The sequence below is a fragment of the Rhineura floridana genome, chromosome 9 (genome assembly GCF_030035675.1).
Source record: "Rhineura floridana isolate rRhiFlo1 chromosome 9, rRhiFlo1.hap2, whole genome shotgun sequence".
In the NCBI taxonomy this organism is placed as follows: Eukaryota; Metazoa; Chordata; class Lepidosauria; order Squamata; family Rhineuridae; genus Rhineura; species Rhineura floridana.
The window spans coordinates 110,419,464-110,439,347 of record NC_084488.1 but is presented as its reverse complement, the minus strand read 5'-3'; the positions used below and the strand labels follow the sequence as shown (position 1 = coordinate 110,439,347).

The 19,884-nt window shown below is 45.7% G+C and overlaps 1 protein-coding gene across 2 annotated transcripts in view; it reads left to right on the top strand.

The window, feature by feature from the left end:
- The first annotated feature begins 7,260 nt into the window (after positions 1-7,260).
- Positions 7,261-19,884, top strand: part of FGF5 (fibroblast growth factor 5) — a 40,660-nt gene continuing 28,036 nt past the window's right edge. The window contains exons 1-2 of one of the 2 annotated variants that reach the window (XR_009757928.1): positions 7,261-7,649; positions 12,933-13,142. Coding sequence is in view for 1 of the 2 variants with exons in the window: in XM_061584794.1 (XP_061440778.1) it covers positions 7,274-7,649 (376 nt within the window). In the remaining variant the exon portion in view is untranslated. The remainder of the gene's footprint in view (positions 7,650-12,932; positions 13,143-19,884) is intronic. The other variant, XM_061584794.1, reaches the window with a different exon arrangement.

Here is a 19,884-nt window from a genome sequence, read left to right as displayed (position 1 = left end):
TTGTAGTCTTACGGCTGCCTAAACAGTTTTTCTTCCGCATGCATCTCTGGCTCATGAGAACAAAGATAGTTTGTCATGAAGGGGTAAAAAAATTAAAATCACACCAGCACAGATGGTTTGGCATGAAAGAGGTTAAAACAGCATGAGAAAGCACAGATGGCTCAGTGCAAAAATGTCAAAGAAAAATTGTGAGAATGCAGATATTGCAAGAACACATAATGCTTGTTCTTGTAAGCACAACTTGTAAGCAGATTTGTCAAAGGCATCGTGGATTTCTATGAACAGCTGCGAATGTCTTTGGACCCAGGGTTCAGAAGTGGCAGAACTGCTACATCCAACCCAAATTCCACTGATTTTCAAATTTCAGGAGCAACTCTAGGCTAAAACATGCTGCTTTCAACCTGGATAGATTCTAGAACCTGCCATCCACAAAACTGTGTGTGGATACTTGGTATGTGTTTGTAAACACTTCTCTTGGTTAGGTTATCCATGCCTTTTCCTCCCTGTGTATGCCCCAGACGAATGAAGAGGGAAGTGGTGAATGTGATTTTGGTATATACCCACCCACAACGACATTGGCCAGGTGTAGATATCCCTCCCTTGCCAGACCGTCTACCTCTGTTTTCAAATGGACACACTGCAGAGGAATGCAGAATCAATCTGCACTGTGTTTTTACTTTTGGAATAAAACCAGTTTCTCAAAAAGCACTTTTGGGGGGGATGTGCAATAGATCTATAGATCTTACTGATTTGTATTTTGTGGGTTTTTTAATCACTGTGTTTTAAATGGTTTTAATTTTATAGTTTGTTTAATTACATTTTAATTTTAAAATGGATGTGCTGAATCATTGCCTGACCGCGATAATGGACTGGATCAGAGCTAATAAACTGAGACTCAATCCAGACAAGACCGAGACACTGTTGGTGAGTGCCTTCCCTGCTCAGATGGTGGATGTTTACCCTGTTCTAGATGGGGTTACACTCCCCTTGAAGGAACATGTTCGTAGTCTGGGGGTTCTTTTCGATCCTTCCTTGTCTCTTGAGGTGCAAGTGGCCTCGGTGGCAAGGAATGCGTTCTACCACCTTCGGTTGGTAGCCCAGCTACGCCCCTATCTGGACAGGGATGACCTCGCCTCAGTTGTTCATGCTCTGGTAACTTCTAGGCTGGATTACTGTAATGCGCTCTACGTAGGGCTGCCCTTGAAGACAGTTCGGAAGCTTCAGCTAGTGCAAAACGCAGCAGCCAGACTGCTGACGAGGACCAGCCGGTCAGCGCATATAACACCTGTTCTGGCCCGTTTGCACTGGCTACCTATTTGTTTCCGAGCCAGATTCAAGGTGCTGGTTTTGACCTATAAAGCCTTACACGGCATGGGACCGCAATATCTTGTGGAACGCCTCTCCCGCTATGAACCTACCTGGTTACTTCGCTCAGCATCTAAGGCCCTCCTCCGGGTACCAACTCATCGAGAAGCCCGGAGGACAGTTACTTGATCTAGGGCCTTTTCTGTAGTGGCCCCCGAACTGTGGAATAGCCTCCCCGAAGAAGTACGCCTGGCACCTACGCTCCTATCTTTCCGGCGCCAGGTTAAGACCTGGCTATGCTCCCAGGCATTTTAAGCGTTTATGTTATAATTTAAAAAAAAAATCCTTTTCTTTTGTTCCTGCTTGTGTTCATTGTTTGTAGGCTGATTTTATTGTGATTTTGTATTTTAACCTTTTGTACACCGCCCAGAGAGCCATTCGCTATGGGCGGTTTATAAATGAAACAAATAAATAAATAAATAAACTTCTGTATGTTTTATTTATATTTTTTTTACTGTACTTGTTTTAATTTTTGTAAGCCACTTTGAGTCCCAGTTCTGGGAAAATGGTGAGATGTAAATTTTATTATTATTATTATTATTATTAAAAATAAATATATCTAGATTGTATATGGACTACATAGCAAAAACATTCCTCCACCCACTTTTGGCCTCTGACCCTACCCACTACTGGCAACCTCCTTCCTCTCCCCCCCTCACAAAGGTGCCCATGCACCCTCTGGCTAAAGAAGTTTTCCCACCTCTGAAATAAAGTCACATAGGATTGCAGTCCTAGCGAGTTCATGGCCTAAGTAAGATTTGAAGTGCCTTCACAGGACCTGAGAGCCAGTGTGGTGTAGTGGTTAAGGTGCTGGACTATGATCCGGGACACCAGGGTTCGAATCCCCACACAGCCATGAAGCTCACTGGGTGACCTTGGGCCAGTCACTGCCTCTCAGCCTCAGAGAAAGGCAATGGTAAACCCCCTCTGAATGCCGCTGACCATGAAAACCCTCTTCATAGGGTTGCCATAAGTCAGAATAAACTTAAAGGCAGTCCATTTCCATTTTCACAGGACCTAAGTTTGTATGTATGAATTGCAAGTTAAAGCAGTTTGTGGCAGTCCTGCAGGTGTTCTTACACCAGTTGAAATCAATGTGTGGGATTGTGCTTCAAAATGTCGTTTCTTAAAACAATACTTCTGGTTGTCTTTGATTCACCAGAGATACTGAGGACTGGGGCCGAACAAACACACCATTTCCAAGACACAGCCAGTTGTGTCTAGTGCCTGTGATGTCATGGGGCAGTGAATCCGTGCCAGGTTTTAGTCTGAACTTTCCAGGAGCTGACCAACGTGGTTTGCACAGCTCCTTTAAAGTTCAGACTAGACTGGATTCAGCAGCTGTTCCAGTGCTGCAAACACACTACACATGTAAAGCTTGCATACACTCACACACGCTCACACACACGCCCACACACACAAAGAATCCTGGAAACTGTAGTTTGTTAAAACTGCTGGAAGCTGTAGTTCTGTGAGGGGTAAACAACAGTTCCCAGGATTCGGGGTGGGGTGGGGGAGGTTCCCCTTGGGACTGATGGAGCAGAAGGCAGGGCCCCCAAACAGTAGGCAGGGCCCTACCCAAAGACAGCAGAGGCAGCTAATTCTGGGTTTGTCCCCATCTTCTGCCTTGCTGAGTTTTACCAGGGCTACACTGAGACGAGGGAGGCGGAAGGCAACAGTCAGGGCTACTCCCTGATCTGGTTATAAGTAAGAAGGCAGTCAGGGCTGAGGGCAGATTGTAGTTGGTGGAGCAGTGCCCCACTAGCCCCAATAAACAAGCCTCCCCCGGGGGGCAGATGTGCTTTAAATGTGCAAGAATGCTGCTAGCAAGGTATATTGTGCGATCAGCGGGGGGAAATCGTCACCACGCCTAGGAGTTATTTGAAGAAAAAAATTGGCAGCTCCATAATTTAATGAATCATACATTATTATGGTCCTCTCTGGGAAAGAGATGGGGGGGCGGAGGGGAGAGACGGCTGCTTCCTGGTCGCTTGCAGACGAGGAGACGGCCAAGGTCTCACGCACAGGAGTCGTCCTAACCGAAGGCTGCAGGCGGCTGCTGGATGGGAGGGCGGGCGTGCCTTTGATCATCGCACACGGCGGGTGAATTATTCATCGGCCCGGGGAGGGGCCCGCGGTACGATGGGCGACCCAGAGCTCCTTCGCCTGGACTCGACTGTAAAACAGGCACGTCGCCTGAAAGCCTGATCCTGCGGCGGTGTACGCACCGGCAGGAAGTCTCACTGAGTTCAGTGGGGCGATCCGCTCCTGCCAACCCGCCCCACCGGCCAGCCGGCGAAATGGAAGTTTGCTCAATCGGTTCTTATCGCCATCCACACACGCGCACCCCATGGAAAACGATCCCCGCTGGTTTTAAGCAGGGGGACGACGACTTCCAAGTGAAGGGGTTCAGGGTCTCAGGCTGCTCCCCTCCCCAGCAGCTCCGCTAGATAGGCTGTTTGGTGAGCTTTAAGCCGATTTGCTCCTGACGCATCCCGATCCACAACTGAGTTGGAGGTAATACAAAGGCCAGGTGGTTTTTAAATCCCCCCAAAGGTTCAGTCCCAGATCCCCTTTTGCAATGTCATCCCTTGCCGATAGGAAGCACTGATAAAGAGGAGCGTGCATCTGGGCATGTACAGAGTGGTATCTCTCCTGTGATTAAACACAGCCAGTCTTGTACTTCTGGCGATTGAAAGAGGAGGTTGTCAGCTCAGAGAGGTCAGGGTTCCCTGTCAAAATCTGAGCCTCGGTATCTTTTCGCAGTCATTCAACCACTGCTCTAAAGTAGCTCTAACTTTCATCGATGAGGCTTATCCCCAAGAAGGTGGCGAGTTTTCCTTTCCTTTGCCTTCTGTCCCTTAAACAAAGCTGCTGGAGCGTTTGACCAAGCTCAGCGAGACTTACTTCTGAGTAAAGTCCACACAGAATCGCGCTGCTTCCAGATCGGGCTGCCAGTGAAACAAAGGAACCTAAACAGAGCCTTGCTGGATCAGGCCAGTGGCCCATCCAGTCCAGCGTGCGGTTCTCATGGTGGCCAGCCAGATGCCCCAATGGGAAGCCCGCAAGCAGGACCTGAGCGCACGAGCACTCGTCCTCCTGCGATTCCCAGCCACTGGTCTTCAGAGGCATTTAACCGCTTGCGCAAGTCAAGGTAGAACACAGCCAGCGAGAGCCGCTGACAGCTTCAGCAATGCATAGGAACGGAGGAAGCAGACTTATACCGAGTCAGACCGCTGGTCCATCTAGCTCAGTATTGTGTACACTGACCAGCAGCAGCCCTCAAGGTTTCATACTGGAGTGTCTCTCAGCCCTGCCTGGAGATGCCGGGGAGCTACGACCCTTCCCCACGATCCAAACGTTTAGGCTTAAATGGTTCCTGCATCTGGCCTGTCAGAACCATCCTTGCTAGAAACTTTTTTCCAGACCTGAAATGACTTTCCACCGGAATTGGTCCTTCCGGTCCTTTTCCGACTGGGGGGGGGGCGTTCCGTGCTCTCAGTTGAGCCGCTGCCAGTGATAACCCTGCCTCTCGTTTATTCCCCCTTCCCCAGGCTGCAACCTGATCCTCTACCTAGTTATTTATTTATTTATTTATTTATTATTTGATTTATATCCTGCCCTTCCTCCCAGCAGGAGCCCAGGACGGCAAACAGAAACGCTAAAAACACTTTAAAACATTATAAAAACAGACCTTAAAATACATTAAAACAAAACAACGTCAAAAACATTTTTTAAAAAGCTTTTAAAACATCTTTCAAAAAGGGTTAAGAACATATTATTAAAAAATCCCTCATATTAACAAGCAATTCTAACACAGACGCAGATTGGGATAGCTCTCAACTTAAAAGGCTTGTTGAAAGAGGAAAGTCTTCAAAAGGCGCCGAAAGGATAGCAGAGATTCAAGGGGAGGGAATTCCACAGGGTAGGTGCCGCCAAACTAAAGGTCCGCTTCCTATGTTGTGTAGAACGGACCTCCAGGTAAGACGGTATCTGCAGGAGGCCCTCACCTGCAGAGTGCAGTGATCGGCTGGGTATATAAAGGGTAAGACGGTATTTCAGGTATCCTGGTCCTGAGCTGTATAGGGCTTTGCACACCAAAACTAGAGCCTTGAACTTGGCCCAGTTCAACAAACCAGCTCCTAGGGCAGGTTCGTGCTGCAGTCTTCAGCACGCACACATGCGGCAGGGGGAGGGTACCCATTGCCCTCCGAATGTTGCTGGACTACAGCAGCTCCCATCATCCCTGACCCTTGGGCATGCTGGCAGGGGCTGATGGGAGTTGGTGTCCAATAGCATCTGGAAGGCCACACAGGGTTCCCCACCCCTGCGCAAGGGAGAAAGCTCCATGGCACACAAGGAGATTTACTTCCGAGTAAACATGTTTAGGGTTACACACTGCTTGTCTGTGTCTAACCTAGCGCGCGCCTACATGCACTTTCCGCCTTCCTCTCTTCTGTATTCTCCTTCCCGATCCACAACCCTGGTAAGCCGGATTTTATAATACCAGGAAAGAGCCCTGCAAGATCGCACCGTTGTTCTGTTTCTAGAAGGCAGCTGCACCAAGGCAGAGCGTGAATGCAACACCCCATATAGACAGACAGAGCATTTCTATTCAGTGGTATACTGCCCCTGGGGATGGAGGTTCCATTTGTTGGAATGTATGAGGTTCAACTCCAGCTTGGTGGGTTGAGGCTGCATGGGGTTAAAAAGGGTAGCTAGGGAGGAGACCTCTTTGTTGCTAGGCTATACCTGTCCTTTGATCCTTGCTGTCTCTCCCCTGCTAGACTGATATGCAAAGAATGTTGATCCCAGTTCCTTCTTCTCTCTCGAGAGGGGAGCAGACATCTTTCCTTTGTCTCTCCCTCTCAACCAGCATGAGAGCTGCACAGACTGCTCCAACATAGCTAGTTAGCTAGATATAGGACTCTTTCCTATCAAGCATGTACTTCCAGAATAAAGTAGTTGTTTCTTATTTTACAGCTTAAAGTCTCTGTCTGACTAATTTGCAGGGAAGGTAGAATCTTAGCAAAGATTCAAACACACAGGTAAGCTCGCTCAATACTCTCCGCTCTGCTACGCAACTCAACAGAATTCCGACACCATTCAGCTACCACAGCATCTAGGCACTGGCAGACCTCTCCTCCTCCATGAATTTGTCCGATCCCCTTGTAAAGCCATCTAAACTAGTGGCCATGTCCCACCTTTTGTGGCAGTGAATTCCACGGGACCCTCTCGGCTGCAGTCAAGTCATTCCGGCCCACGTGGTTTGTGGATCGATCATAAAGGCCTTTGGGATCAATTCCGTTCCCATGCAAGTTGCCAGTTGCATCCAGCGAATGTGGGCTGGTGATAGGCTATTTCTCCCACCCCCAGAAGAGATCACCGTTTCCTTCCTTTCGGCCCCCTTTCCCCGGGGAGCCCCTTTGGCCTGTCTCGGTTCATGAATTGTTCGCAGCCCGCCAGTCTTGACTGGGGTGGGGTAGGAAATCAGCCCTCTGGCGTGTAAAAGGGCCGCCGGCCGAGCGTCCCTGGTGCGCCCTGCGCCTCTCCGGCGTGGCCAGGGGTGACCCTCGCCTCTCCGCCGTCCTCTTCCTCCTCCTTTCTCCCTCCTCCCGCCGGGGGTCCTGCGAGGCGTCCTTGTCTCCCGCCCCCCCCCTCCAGTCCCCAACCTCGGAAAGGCTGGCGAAGAGAGCCTCGTTTAGACTCCAGGCATGTAGGGGAGAGCTGTGAGATCACCCGGGTTATAAATATCTCCGTGCGAGCGCCGCGCTCTCGGATCGCGCTCTCCCTCCAGCGGGCCGGCGATGCCTTCCCAGCGCGGCGGAGCGTACGCCCGCTTGCCCCAAAGGGGCAGCATTAGCAGCTGCCTCCGCAAAATGCCCTGCGCGTCCCTCCCGCTGGAAGAATGAGCTTGTCTGTCTTCCTCTGCCTTCTCTTCCCCAGCCACCTGATCCTCCTCGCTTTGGCACAGAAGGAGACGCTGCCCCACAGAGCGCAACTTGGAGACGCGGCTTCCCGTGCCATAAACAGCAGCAGAAGCAGGACTGGAAGCAGGAACGCCGCTTCTTCTTCTTCTTCCTCCTCTCCCTCCTTTTCAGCGCCTTCCTCTTATTTTTCCCCCTCTTCGGGAGCTCACGACAGCGGCTCCGAAAGGAGCAGTTTCCAGTGGAGCCCATCCGGGCGCAGAACCGGCAGCTTGTATTGCAGGGTGGGCATCGGTTTCCATCTCCAAATCCACCCCGATGGGCATGTCAACGGCTCCCACCAAGACAGTCTCTTAAGTAAGTGCGCTTTGCTCCTCTTCGCCCCTTGCTTCGGGTACTGGGGCCACCTGGGGATGTTTAATTCCATGTTGCAGTTTAGGGTGTTAATTTGTTTCAAACAAACAGACATTTGACTGGTTGCTTTTATAGGGACGTGTGGGAGCTTGCTTGTTCTTAAACATCATTTTTAATTCATGCTTCACATTTCTTAGAGTCTTGTTTGGCTTAAGTGTGGCTAGCTACCTGCCCGGATCCCTAAGGACTGGGTGGGTAAGAACTTAACACAATAAATGGCACGGGGGGGAATGAAAAGCTTGGCTTTTAGGCACCCTGAAGTTTGTGTGGGCAGTCCAGAGCCATTCGGAGGGTCCTGGCTCTTCACTACTGACTTGGGCAGAATCTAGATGGCACCCAGAGCAGGTGGAAATCCTAATAATCTGGTTTCGTTTTGCCAGTGCCAAAGGCTGTGTTGAGGGAAATGCAGAGAAGAAAACTGCCCCCCTCTCTTCCTCTCTGGCATGTTCTTAGATTGCTAGTCCCTCCCTATAGAAGTTAATATCCTGGTTTGGGTGACCTGGGAACAGAGGTCATGCTATACCAGTGGAATAGTCCAAATGAGGCCTGGGGGTGGTGGTTCTGCAGCATTTTGTAAAAGTGCTGGAAAGATGATGATGATGACCATGATAATTTGAAAGAGGACACAGGATACCTTAGGTTTTGCTTTCCACAAATCCATCTTTTGTTGTCTCCTTTGCTATTGAGTGCCCTGCCTTCACTTCATCCCTGTCCCATATGTATTCCTGATTAAGACTCTAATCTGATACCCTCCTTGAACTCACTGGGAGTTACCTTTGAGCAGACATGTATAGGACTGCACAGCACAGCACAGTACAGCTGTCGTCTTCTGGCCATTTTCGTGGAAATAAGTTCCACTGAGCACGATGGGATATACATTTGATACATAGGACTGGGCTGCATGTGATTAAAAAGTAAAACACACCAGTATGAGCCACAGAACAATCACAAGCGAGCATAAACATTTTATGTTTGGCCAATAGGAAATGCAGATTTGCTTGGTGATGGGAGTGGTGGGGAAATCACCTTGAAAACCCCAACATGGATAGGAAATGCCAGTTTATCTATCCCACAGTCAAATGTTAAAGCTTTCTCTTGGACTGAGCCACTTCAAGCTGCAGGGGGGAGGAGCATGTATTTAAATGTTTCCAGCATCGAAAAATCCTTGCACATTTAAAACTTGCAGGCGAAGAAGAAGGGTTCTGATTAGCTTTCTCTCTGATATACTGTTTTGCTACAAGGATTCCCCCCCTTTAAAAGGATTCCCCCCCTCTCTCAGGAGGAACTGGTCCAATCCAGGAAGAACTTCACTGCTCAAGTTTCTGTTGCAACTGATCTTGTTATGGAAATATGTATATATATGCAGAGATACTCAGCAGTCTTGTGCATGCCAGTGTGTGCATTTACCTTAGAAGTAGGCTTTTACCCTGCATTTAGATCACTGAGACTTAGGACTTAGTAAAATAAGAAAAGCAACTTTATTTATAGAAATACATAGCAGCAAGGAAAGGCATACCTAGTTCCAACTAAGTTGGAGGCACAATGCCCAGACTTGGGTATTGCCCTCATGGCTCAGGAGAGAGAGCAAAGACAAAGATGTCTCCTCTGTCCTTGGACAGTCAAAGAAGAAGACAAAGGAAGGAGGGGCACGTCAGCTTCCCTGAGCATATCAGTTTACAATGGAAGAAAGTTGGATAGAGAAAATCACAGGTAATGTAGGCAAGCCTAGCCAGCTGGAGGACCCTAACTCTATCTTCCTTCTGGAATACAAAGAAAAGAACCCAAACAGGTGCTGCTCTTGCCCCACTTCCAACACCCCTTCTCAACGAGTGTTTGGGTCAGCCCATGAGGTTCATCTTGTCTTGCAGCTTGCAGTATCTGACTTTGCCCACCTCCTTCATCAAAGCGTCTGCAGTCATGGCATGACAACATTCCATCCTGAGTAGTCCTCTGCAGTAGGTATCTCTAATGAAGTTTACACACTAGGGTTTCTTTTCCTGGAACTTCAAACACTGGTAGTTGTTGCATGTAAATTTCCTCTTCTGTTTCTCCATGCAAGAATGCTGTTTTTATATCCATGTGTTCCACCTGCATTTTCTTGTTAGCAGCAACACTCAGAAGAGTTCTGATGGTAGTGTGTTTGATTACAGGAGCAAAAGTTTGATAGTAGTCTTGTCCATACTTTTGAGAGTATCCTTTGGCTACTAGTCTTGCCTTGTATCTCTCAATGTTCCCTTCAGCATCTGGCTTTTTCTGGAATATCCACTTGCAGCCTACATCATTCCTTCCTTGAGGAAGCTTGGTCAGTGTCCAAGTTTTATTCTTGTGTATAGCTTCCAGCTCTTCCTTGGCTGCCTGCCTCCACCTGTCAGCTTCAGCTTTGGGTGAAGCTTCAATCTCTTTCCAGGTCTCTGGCTCTGGAAGTTCATCTCTCATGAGGTAAGCAAGTCTTTCTGGTGGTACATCTTTGTTGGTGCATTCAGAGTGTCTGGGTGTTGGTGCTTTGGCTGCCCCTTCTGGCTCTGATGCCTCTTCTGGCTCAGACTCCTTGCCTTCCTCTGCTGGTATATTACTGTGATCTCTTCTGTTGCGGAAAATAGCTCCGTTTCTTCTTCAACTTCGCTGTCATCTGTTTGGTGTGGCTCCCTTTCTGGTTGGTGTTCACACTTTTCTTCATCAAAGTGGACAGCTCTGTATACTCCAACTTCACCAGTTATGGGATCTATGACTCGGTATCCCTTCTGCCTTGAAGAATATCCAGTGAATATTCCTTCCTTGGCAGTATTGTCAAATTTTGACCTCTTTTGTTTTGGGATGTCCACGAAGGCCTTGCAGCCAGATACATAAAGGTGAGACACACTTGGTGTACGAACATGCCATAGCTCGAAAGGTGTTTTGTTGGTTGCAACTGCTGGAAGTTGGTTCTGCAGATAGGTGCCAGTAACCGCTGCTTTCCCCCAGTACTTCTGTGGTAACTGTGCATCTTCCAACAAGGAACAAATCATCTGTCCAAGAGTCCAGTTCATGCGTTCTGTGATCCCATTTTGTTCTGGAGTATAAACAACAGTAGTCTGGTGCTCTATGCCTTCCTCATGAGTCTTACATAGCCCTGGACACAAATTCTCCTCCATTGTCAGATCTTATAATCTGTGGCTTTCTGCCAAATTTGTTGGATACAATTCTGACCTAGTCCTTCAGTTTTTGAAGTACATGACTTTTCCCTTAGTAGGTACATTGCAATATACCTCCAGTAATCATCTTTGAAGCTGAGCATGTATAAATTTTCACCCTGTGATGGCGTTCTTATGGGTCCACAAAGGTCTGTATGAATTAATTCTAGAGGTTTTGTAGTTTTCTTTTCACTTTTCTTAGGACATTTTGGTTTCATACTTTTTGTTTTTATACAACATTCACATTTTTCTGTGAATTTACATTGTCCAATTTTAATGCCTCTAGCCGAATTTTCTTTCTTTAAAGCATTGATTCTGGCTAAGCTGGCATGTCCCATTCTTCTATGCCAAACATGTAAACATCCAGAATCACAGGGGTGTTTTTGTTTTTTTTGCTATAATTGCATGCATAGTTTAAAAATATTCCAAATGCAAAAGCCCATTTTTCAATTTTGCAGCACAACACACTTCTTGATCTAAAACTTGGCAAATTCTGTCCTGTAAATGCAGTTCACCTCCAAGCTTCATTATTTTAGTGGCACTTATTAAATTATCATTAAATGCTGGAACAAATAGGCAATTTTTCAGTTCAAGCTCTCTGGCACCGTCTGGCATTTTGCAAAGCAGCTCCACTGAGCCTATTCTTTGAGAACAGAACACATCTCCTGATGCTGTAATTACATTCTGTGTATGAAGGCTTAAGTTCTTAAACAATTTTTTATCATTTATTAAATGTGTGGTACAATTGGTGTCAATTAAAAATCTGGTTTTATAATCATAGTTCTTTCCATCAGACACATGGTAAATGGAATGCTTCACTTTAGTTTGGCTATGTGTTTTTCTTTCAGCTTGCTTCTATTTAAAAGCAACTCTTTCTTCTCTGTCTCTTCCAAGACAATCTCTTTGAAGGTGATTAGGAGATGTGCATTTGAAGCAATTGTTCCTTTATTTGTCTGTACCCTGCTGTGGCTTCGGGGCATGACTCATCTCTCTGTCCTGCCTTTAGTTGCTGTTTCTGCCCACAGTAAAATTTGCTTTTTTAGACAGAGCTTGTTCCTGCCTCTCTTTATAGTCCTGATCTTTCATATATGACATAATCTGATCCATATTCTAATCTGTTTGTTCTAGTATGCAAGCAGTCACTCAATGATGTTCATTTAGAGAGACCAGGAGTATTAATTTTTGTAAATCTTCATCCAACGATCTACCACATCTTTCTAATTCTCAGAGCAGACTTGTAAATCTCTCTAGATGTGTATTCAGTTCTTCTCTGTCAGACTGTTTCAGCATGTAAAGCAACTTATAGAGAAAACATCACATGATTTTTAGATTTTCTGTGACACACATTTTCAAGCTTCTCCCATGTTTCTTTCACATTCCTACAGCCCGTGCAAATATTTAGTTCCTCATCTGAAAAAGCAGAAATAAGAAGAGACTTCACTTTGGCATGCTTATGCTTCCAGGAGGCAGTGGCTGCTTCATCCACTGCTGAGGGTTCAGGATCAGTCAGGACTCCATGCAGATTCTCCCCTTCCAAAGTGCCATTATTCGGAGACTCCAAATCATATAATTGTCCTTCTCCAGCCTTGGGATGCTTGTCTTAAGTGTTGATTCTTCAGCCATGGTTTCCTATCTTTTGTTCTGCTTTTCTTTCTCTAACCTAGAGTCTCCTTTCAATCTGTTTGTAAATCACACACAGTACTTAGCCTTTTTAGCTTTCAGGCACAACTTGCAATTCAGTTTACCTTTCTGGTGGCCATAATCCTTTTGTTATGGAAATATGTATATATAGGCAGAGATACTCAGTGGTCTGAGCTGCTTGTGTGTCAGTGTGTGTATTTACCTTAGATGTAGGCTTTTACCCTGCATTTAGATCACTGAGACTTAGTAAAATAAGAAAATCTACTTTATTTATAGAAATATGTAGTAGATAGGAAAGGCATACCCAGTTCTAACTAACTAACTAACTAACTTGGAGGTGCAATGCCCAGATGTGGGTATTGTCCTCATAGCTCAGGAGAGAGACCAAAGACAAAGATGTCTCCTCTCTCCTCAGACAGTCAAAGAAGAAGACAAAGGAAGGAGGGGCATGTCAGCTTCCCTGAGCGTATCAGTTTACAATGGAAGAAAGTTAGGTAGAGAAGAGCACACGTAAAGATAGGCAAGCCTAGCCAGCTGGAGGACCCTAACTCTATCTTCCTTCTGGAATACAAAGAAAAGAACCCAAACAAGAGTTGCTCTTGCCCCCACTTCCAACAGATCCAAGGTAAGTAAGAAAATTGTGGAGAAAGGCAAACTGCAGAGAATAATTATAATGTTTCATTGGACTTAGTAGAACTGAAACTAATTGGGAGGAGGGGTTACATTTCTTGTGGAAATTCTAAACACCTTACAATAATATGTTGTAATATGAAGCCATTTGGGAATATAATATAATATAATTTGGATTTCCCCCTTCAGCATTCTTAAAGATGTAAAAGTCTTGAACTAGCAAACTGAAAGTAAAGTTTATTACCCTAAAGTTTATCAAGAGTTTTAAGTTTTCCTTGTGTGCCACAGAAGGAACAGTGAGCATCCCTCCAAGTTTAATTTTAAAAGAGGAAATTGGAAATGTTTCAAAATTCACAAAATTCTGGATTTTTGTTGAATATCGGATTTGCATGACATTTTGTTCAGCCCTGACTCCTAGTGCAGTTGCTTTAGGCCTAATTATTTGAAGCTTGCCGCCCTGGGCTCCTACTGGGAGGAAGGGAGGGATATAAATCAAATAATAAATAAAAAATAAAATAATTATCACTGACAAATCCATGGATGATAAAGCCATCAGTGGCAGGAAGCCTCTGAAGTAGCAGTTGCTGGGGATCACTCAAGTCCTGCATGCATGCTTCCCACAGGCATCTGGTTGGCACCTGCGAGAACAGGAGACTGGGCTAGATGGGCCATTGGCCCTTCTTATGCTCTCATGTTCTTCCTTACAGCAGAATTATTTTGCTGGTTTCCAGGCCTGAGCTAAAATCTCCTAGAATCCAGCAGGAAGAGGATTGTCATGAAGCTGGTCAGTAGGAGAGAATACTTCCTACGTATTCTCTCACTTGTAACTCTGTAAGGAAAAGAGCCAGGCTCATTTGAAATAAACGAAAAAAGGAAAGGTTACAACATTTGGGGCTTTTTAGCTTAGAGGGGGAAAGGGAAGGGAGGGGGACATGATAAAGGTATATAACATTACTCATAAAATGGAGGAAAGGGGTAGAAAGAAGTTTTCCCCTCTCGTGTAATCAGGGGTCTAGTCGTCCAAGGTCTCAGGGGGGTCTTACACCCTTTACTTTTTGAGGGAGCAGGGTCCCACCAGGGTCCCTATGTCTCCAGCATCCTGTGAGTCAATCGGCACGAAAGGGGAATGTCTTAGCCACAGAGAAGAGTCTTCTAGCATGCTTCCTTGACCTTTCCTGCTGATTGGAGCCCATCAGAGTGAAAGGAGACAAGTCAGCCACTGAGAGGAGTCTTCTCAGTAGCTAACACTCTCCCCTTTCATGCTTATTGGCTCTTAGGGATGTCTATTGTGGGAGAAGGCATTAACAAGGTTCTCATTCTCAACCCTGCAGTAGAAGATGGGGAGGGGCATGGCTAGGACCAACATAAAGGGACCCTGCACTCCTGAATTTGCCACTATACTATTGCATGTAATACTAGAACCTGAGGTCATCTGGTGAAGCTGAACGGTGGGAGATTCAGGACAGACAAAAAAGGAAGGACTTTTCCCCAGAGTGCATAGTTACCACAAAATGTAGCAATGGCCACCACCATGAACAGCTTTAAAAGGGGGTGAGACACATGTATGGATGATAAAGTGATCAGTGGCTAGCTGTCATCATGGGTCTATATTACTTGCAGTATCAGAATATGAGTGGGAGGGTGCTGTTGCATTCATGCCCTGCCTTGGGGCATCTAGCTGGCCACTGTGAGAACAGGATCCTGTCTTAGAGGGGCCTTTGGCCTGATCCAGCAGGGCTCTTCTTATATTGTTAAGGGAAAAAATGAACTATCAGGAAAAGAGCCTGGAATATGACTCATGGGGTCGGCCCCTACAGAGTCCATGTCGTGTAGCAGCTAAGGTCAGAGTAAGCCTGAGTCAAAGTCCTTAGTCAGCCATGAAGCTCACTGGATAATCTTGGGTCAGTAACTATCTTTCACCCTAACCTACCTCAGAGGGTTGTTGTAAGTATAAAGTGGGGGGCAGAGCTTGGAAAAGTTACTTTTTTGAACTACAACTCCCATCAGCCCAATCCAGTGGCCATGCTGGCTGGGGCTGATGGGAGTTGTAGTTTTAAAAAAGTAACTTTTCCAAGCTCGGGGGGGGCAGGTGAGCTACATGTATCATCTTGCGTTCTATGGAATAAAGGTAGAATGAATGAATAGACCTATAGGTACAGCTCTCTGTACAAATGTTTTAGAGAACGGTCCCTGGTCACATTAACTGCTGTGTAAGGCCTAGATGTTTTAGCATTGTGGCATGTGAACTATGACTGATTGGACTTAGCCTGGGAACTCTGGGGGGCTGGAGGAAGTAAGGAAATGCTTCCCTATAGGGCTTTAGCTACAGGGGAGCCTGTGGGGACCTGCACCCTTCAGGGATATTCCAGCTTCGCTACCCCCCAAAACTTTCCACTTTCTAAAAAGTACATTTCTAGACTTATTTGTGAGGAATAAAGAAGAAAAACCCACCAGTAGCAATCCTACCAAATTACTCACAAAGAATTGATACAACTAAATAACATTAAGCTTGTTATGCTGCCTATATTTACGTTTTGACTGTTCTGCGATAAATCCTCAACCCCTTAAGCCCCTCTCTGGATACAATTTCTGGCTAAGGGGCTGGTTGCCTAACACCCTCACACCCCACATCAATGTATTCAAGGATACCAACAGGAGTTTCTGGGCCCAGTACCTTGTATGTGGATTGGACCCTCTGACCCACTTGCAAATGAGGACCAGATTTGTATAACATTTGCTTATGATTTGTGTAATATGAAAATTTGTGTCCTCTTGTACAGGTGAAGGAAATAAAATAAAAACAGAGGCCACACATAATAAAATGCCTGACAGGCAGAATGTGAACTGGCTAAGCTTTTCTCATCATTGTATTTCCACACTAGAAAAGGCTGTTGAATTTCTGCCTGCCACAGCTGTTAAAGGTACAAGAACCTTGTTTTCCCACAATGCCAACCATCAACCAAAGCCTAGCCTGCCACCCTGTACCCACTTACCTGGGAGTAAACCCCATTAAACACAAAGAGCCTTGCTTCTGAGTAGACGTGTACACATTGTACTGTAAGTTAACTATACAGTGAGTTTTTAATGAATGCCTGCTGTTGAGCTCCTGTACGGCAGGAGACACGCCTAAGCCTCTTTGCAAAGTTTTCACCTTTTGCATTTGCCTGTCGGATGGGTGGATTCTTTAAAGCCACCCACAGTTCTTGTGTAATAGTATTTGCAGAAAATAACTTTTTAGGAGTGCCTGATTTCAAATGAACCCATCACTGAAAACCACATACTGGTTGCTAGGGAAAAAAGGAGGGGCACACTATGGAGTTCCCAGGACTAGAAGTGGGAATACACTAAAGGGGAGGAGAAAACATCAGCTCTTTGGGACCCCCAAGGGATGTCTATTGCCTGGTGTTCTAGCAACTCACTCGTCAGTCACAGTTCTGACTTCTCTCATTGGCTAAAAAGACTGAAAGGTAGGAGCAGCTGGGCTGGCTCATCTCACAGAAATCCCTTAGAACTGGTACCTGCACATTTTGTGTCCTAACTTCTATTCCAGGAGGAATAAAAATAGAGACATGCTTTTTAAGAAAAGAAAGTTCAGGATTTGGGGGCCCTGCTGGCTGTGGGCACAGTCCATCTGTACCCCCTGTACTCACCTCTCAGTGGTCCTGTGTGCAGTTAACACATAGCATTGCATCAGCACCAGTCTTACTGTTCGTGAGAGCCAGCTGGTTTTGAGAGTCAGCAAGGACAGCAGATTGTTCTTAATAATAATAATAATAAATTTAATTTCTGTGTCGCCTATCTGGCCAAAGGCCACTCTAGGCGACGTACACTCTAGGCGACGTACAAAACAGTTAAAACACAATGAGATAAAATACAATAATACAATAAAAAACAGTATGAGAATAATACAGCAGCAACAATATTACAACAGGGTAGGAGGCATTTCAGTCACAGTAATTAACCCTCCCCGGAGATCCCAAAGGCCTGTTGAAAGAGCCAGGTCTTTAAGGCTTTACGGAATACATTTAGGGAAGAGGCGTGCCGGAGATCTTGTGGGAGGGAGTTCCAGAGAGTGGGGGCCGCCACTGAGAATGCCCTCTCTCTTGTACCCGCCAATCTAGCTGTTTTTGTCAGCGGGATTGAGAGAAGGCCTTGAGTGGCTGATCTTGTCGGGCGGCATAATTGGTGGCATTGAAGGCGCTCCGTAAGATAAACTGGGCCGAGACTGTATAGGGATTTAAAGGTTAATACCAACACCTTGAATTGGGCCCGGAAAACAACTGGAAACCAGTGTAGATCGAACAACACTGGTGTGATGTGATCCCGGCGGCGACTATTCGTAAGTAGTCGAGCCGCCGCATTTTGTATAAGTTGTAATTTCCGGACCGTTTTCAAGGGTAACCCCACGTAGAGCGCATTACAGTAGTCCAAACGAGAGGTGACCAGGGCGTGAACTACCAGGGGGAGCTGATGAGCAGGAAGGTAGGGTTGCAGCCTTCATATGAGGTGTAGTTGATACCAGGCTGCCCGGCTCACCGCCGAAATCTGAGCCTCCATGGACAGCCTGGAGTCAAGTACAATCCCAAGGCTGCGGACCTGGTCCTTCAGGGGTAAACTCACCCCATTGAACTTCAGGTCAACATCTCCCAACCTTCTTTTGTCCCCCACAAGTAGCACCTCGGTCTTATCGGGGTTCAGCTTCAGCTTGTTCATTTGTTTTATTGCACAGGAGAGGTGCTCGTGGGGTTTTAAAAGAATGTGGTTGGTCTTGGGTAGTCTGCATCATGAGTTAGCTAGGGGGAGGATTTGCTATTCTCCTGCAGGCAGCAACATGCCTTGAGTCATCCTTGTACATTGCAAAGGTGTATTTAAAGAATGTGTCGAGGATCACTCTAATCTTAGGGCAGAGAGTTAGACTAGATGAGCTTCAGGGACTTTCCCATCCTGAGGAATCACTTCCAGAATAATTGACTTTGGCTTTGTTGTTGTTGTTATGTGCCTCCAAGTCGACTAATACTTATGGTGACCCTATGAATCAGTGACCTCCAAGAGCATCTGACATGAACCACCCTGTTCAGATCTTGTAAGTTCAGGTCTGTGGCTTCCTTTATGGAATAAATCCATCGCTTGTTTGGCTTCCTCTTTTTCTACTCCCTTCTGTTTTCCCCAGCATTATTATCTTTTCTAATGAATCGTGTCTTCTCATTATGTGCCCAAAGTATGATAACTTCAGTTTCATCATTTTAGCTTCTAGTGATAGTTCTGGTTTAATTTGTTCTAACACGTTTGTCTTTTTTGCAGTCCATGGTATCCACAAAACTCTCCTCCACCACCACATTTCAAATGAGTTGATTTTTCTCTTATCCACCTTTTTCAGTATCCAGCTTTCACATCCACACATAGAGATCAGGAATACCGTGGTCTGAATGATCCTGACTTTAGTGTTCAGTGATACATCTTTGCATTTGACCTTTTCTAGCTCTCTCACAGCTGTCCTCCCCAGTTCTAGCCTTCTTCTGATTTCTTGACTATTGTCTCCATTTGGGTTAATGACTGTGCCGAGGTATTGATAATCCTTGACAAGTTCAATGTCCTCATTGTCAACTTTAAAAGTTACATAAATCTTCTGTTGTCATTACTTTAGTCTTCTTGACGTTCAGCTGTAGTCCTGCTTTTGTGCTTTCCTCTTTAACTTTCATCAGCATTCGTTTTAAATCATTACTGGCTTCTGCTAGTAGTATGGTATTGTCTGCATATCTTAAATTATTGATATTTCTCCCTCCAATTTTCACACCTCCTTCATCTTGGTCCAATCCTGCTTTCCATATGATACATTCTGCATATAGATTAAATAAATAGGGTGATAAAATACACCCCTGTCTCACACCCCTTCTGATGGGGAACCAATCGGTTTCTCCATATTCTGTCCTTACAGTAGCTTTTTGTGAAGAGTATAGGTTGCGCATCAGGACAATCAGATGCTGTGGCACCCCCATTTCTTTTAAAGCATTCCATAGTTTTTCATGATCTACACAGTCAAAGGCTTTGCTGTAATCTATAAAGCACAGGGTGATTTTCTTCTGAAATTCCTTAGTCTGTTCCATTATCCAACATATGTTTGCAATATGATCTGTGGTGCCTCTTCCCTTTTTATTCCTCTTATAGAAGCATCCTTATGAGTTGCACTGATACTGATGCTGTTTAACCAAACCTTTTATTTACACAGCAAGAACCGGCACGCATGTGCTCCTTTTGAGCAGTTCCTGCTGGGGGAAAAAAAAGCTTATTGTGTCAGCAGTTACTGCTATTCATCCCACTTTTCTCAACCTCTTTATTTCACTGCATGGTTTGCCTCTTGTCAAGTGCTTTAGTTTGAATTATCCATCTGCCTCCAGCTGTTCATATCAAATCTCTCTCTTTTTATTTTTATCTGCTCATTTCTTTCAGTGTCTACAAATATTTACACAGCAAAAATGAACTGTAAAAATAGTAGGAACAAGTCAAAAGCAATCAGTCACAAATGCCAGCCAAACAAACAAACATGAAAGCAAAGAATCACGGGAGGGGGGATACACCCTCTTCTGTATTTACGCATTTGGATTTGCATCGTTCCTGATGCCCAGTCTAATGGTCTCATTGACAGCCAGTGTCATTCCTTACAGTGGCGACTGGTGGCGCCATGTCAGTATTGCAGTGGAATCTGCTTCAGCACCTTGGAAAGCTCCTTGAAAGTTCAG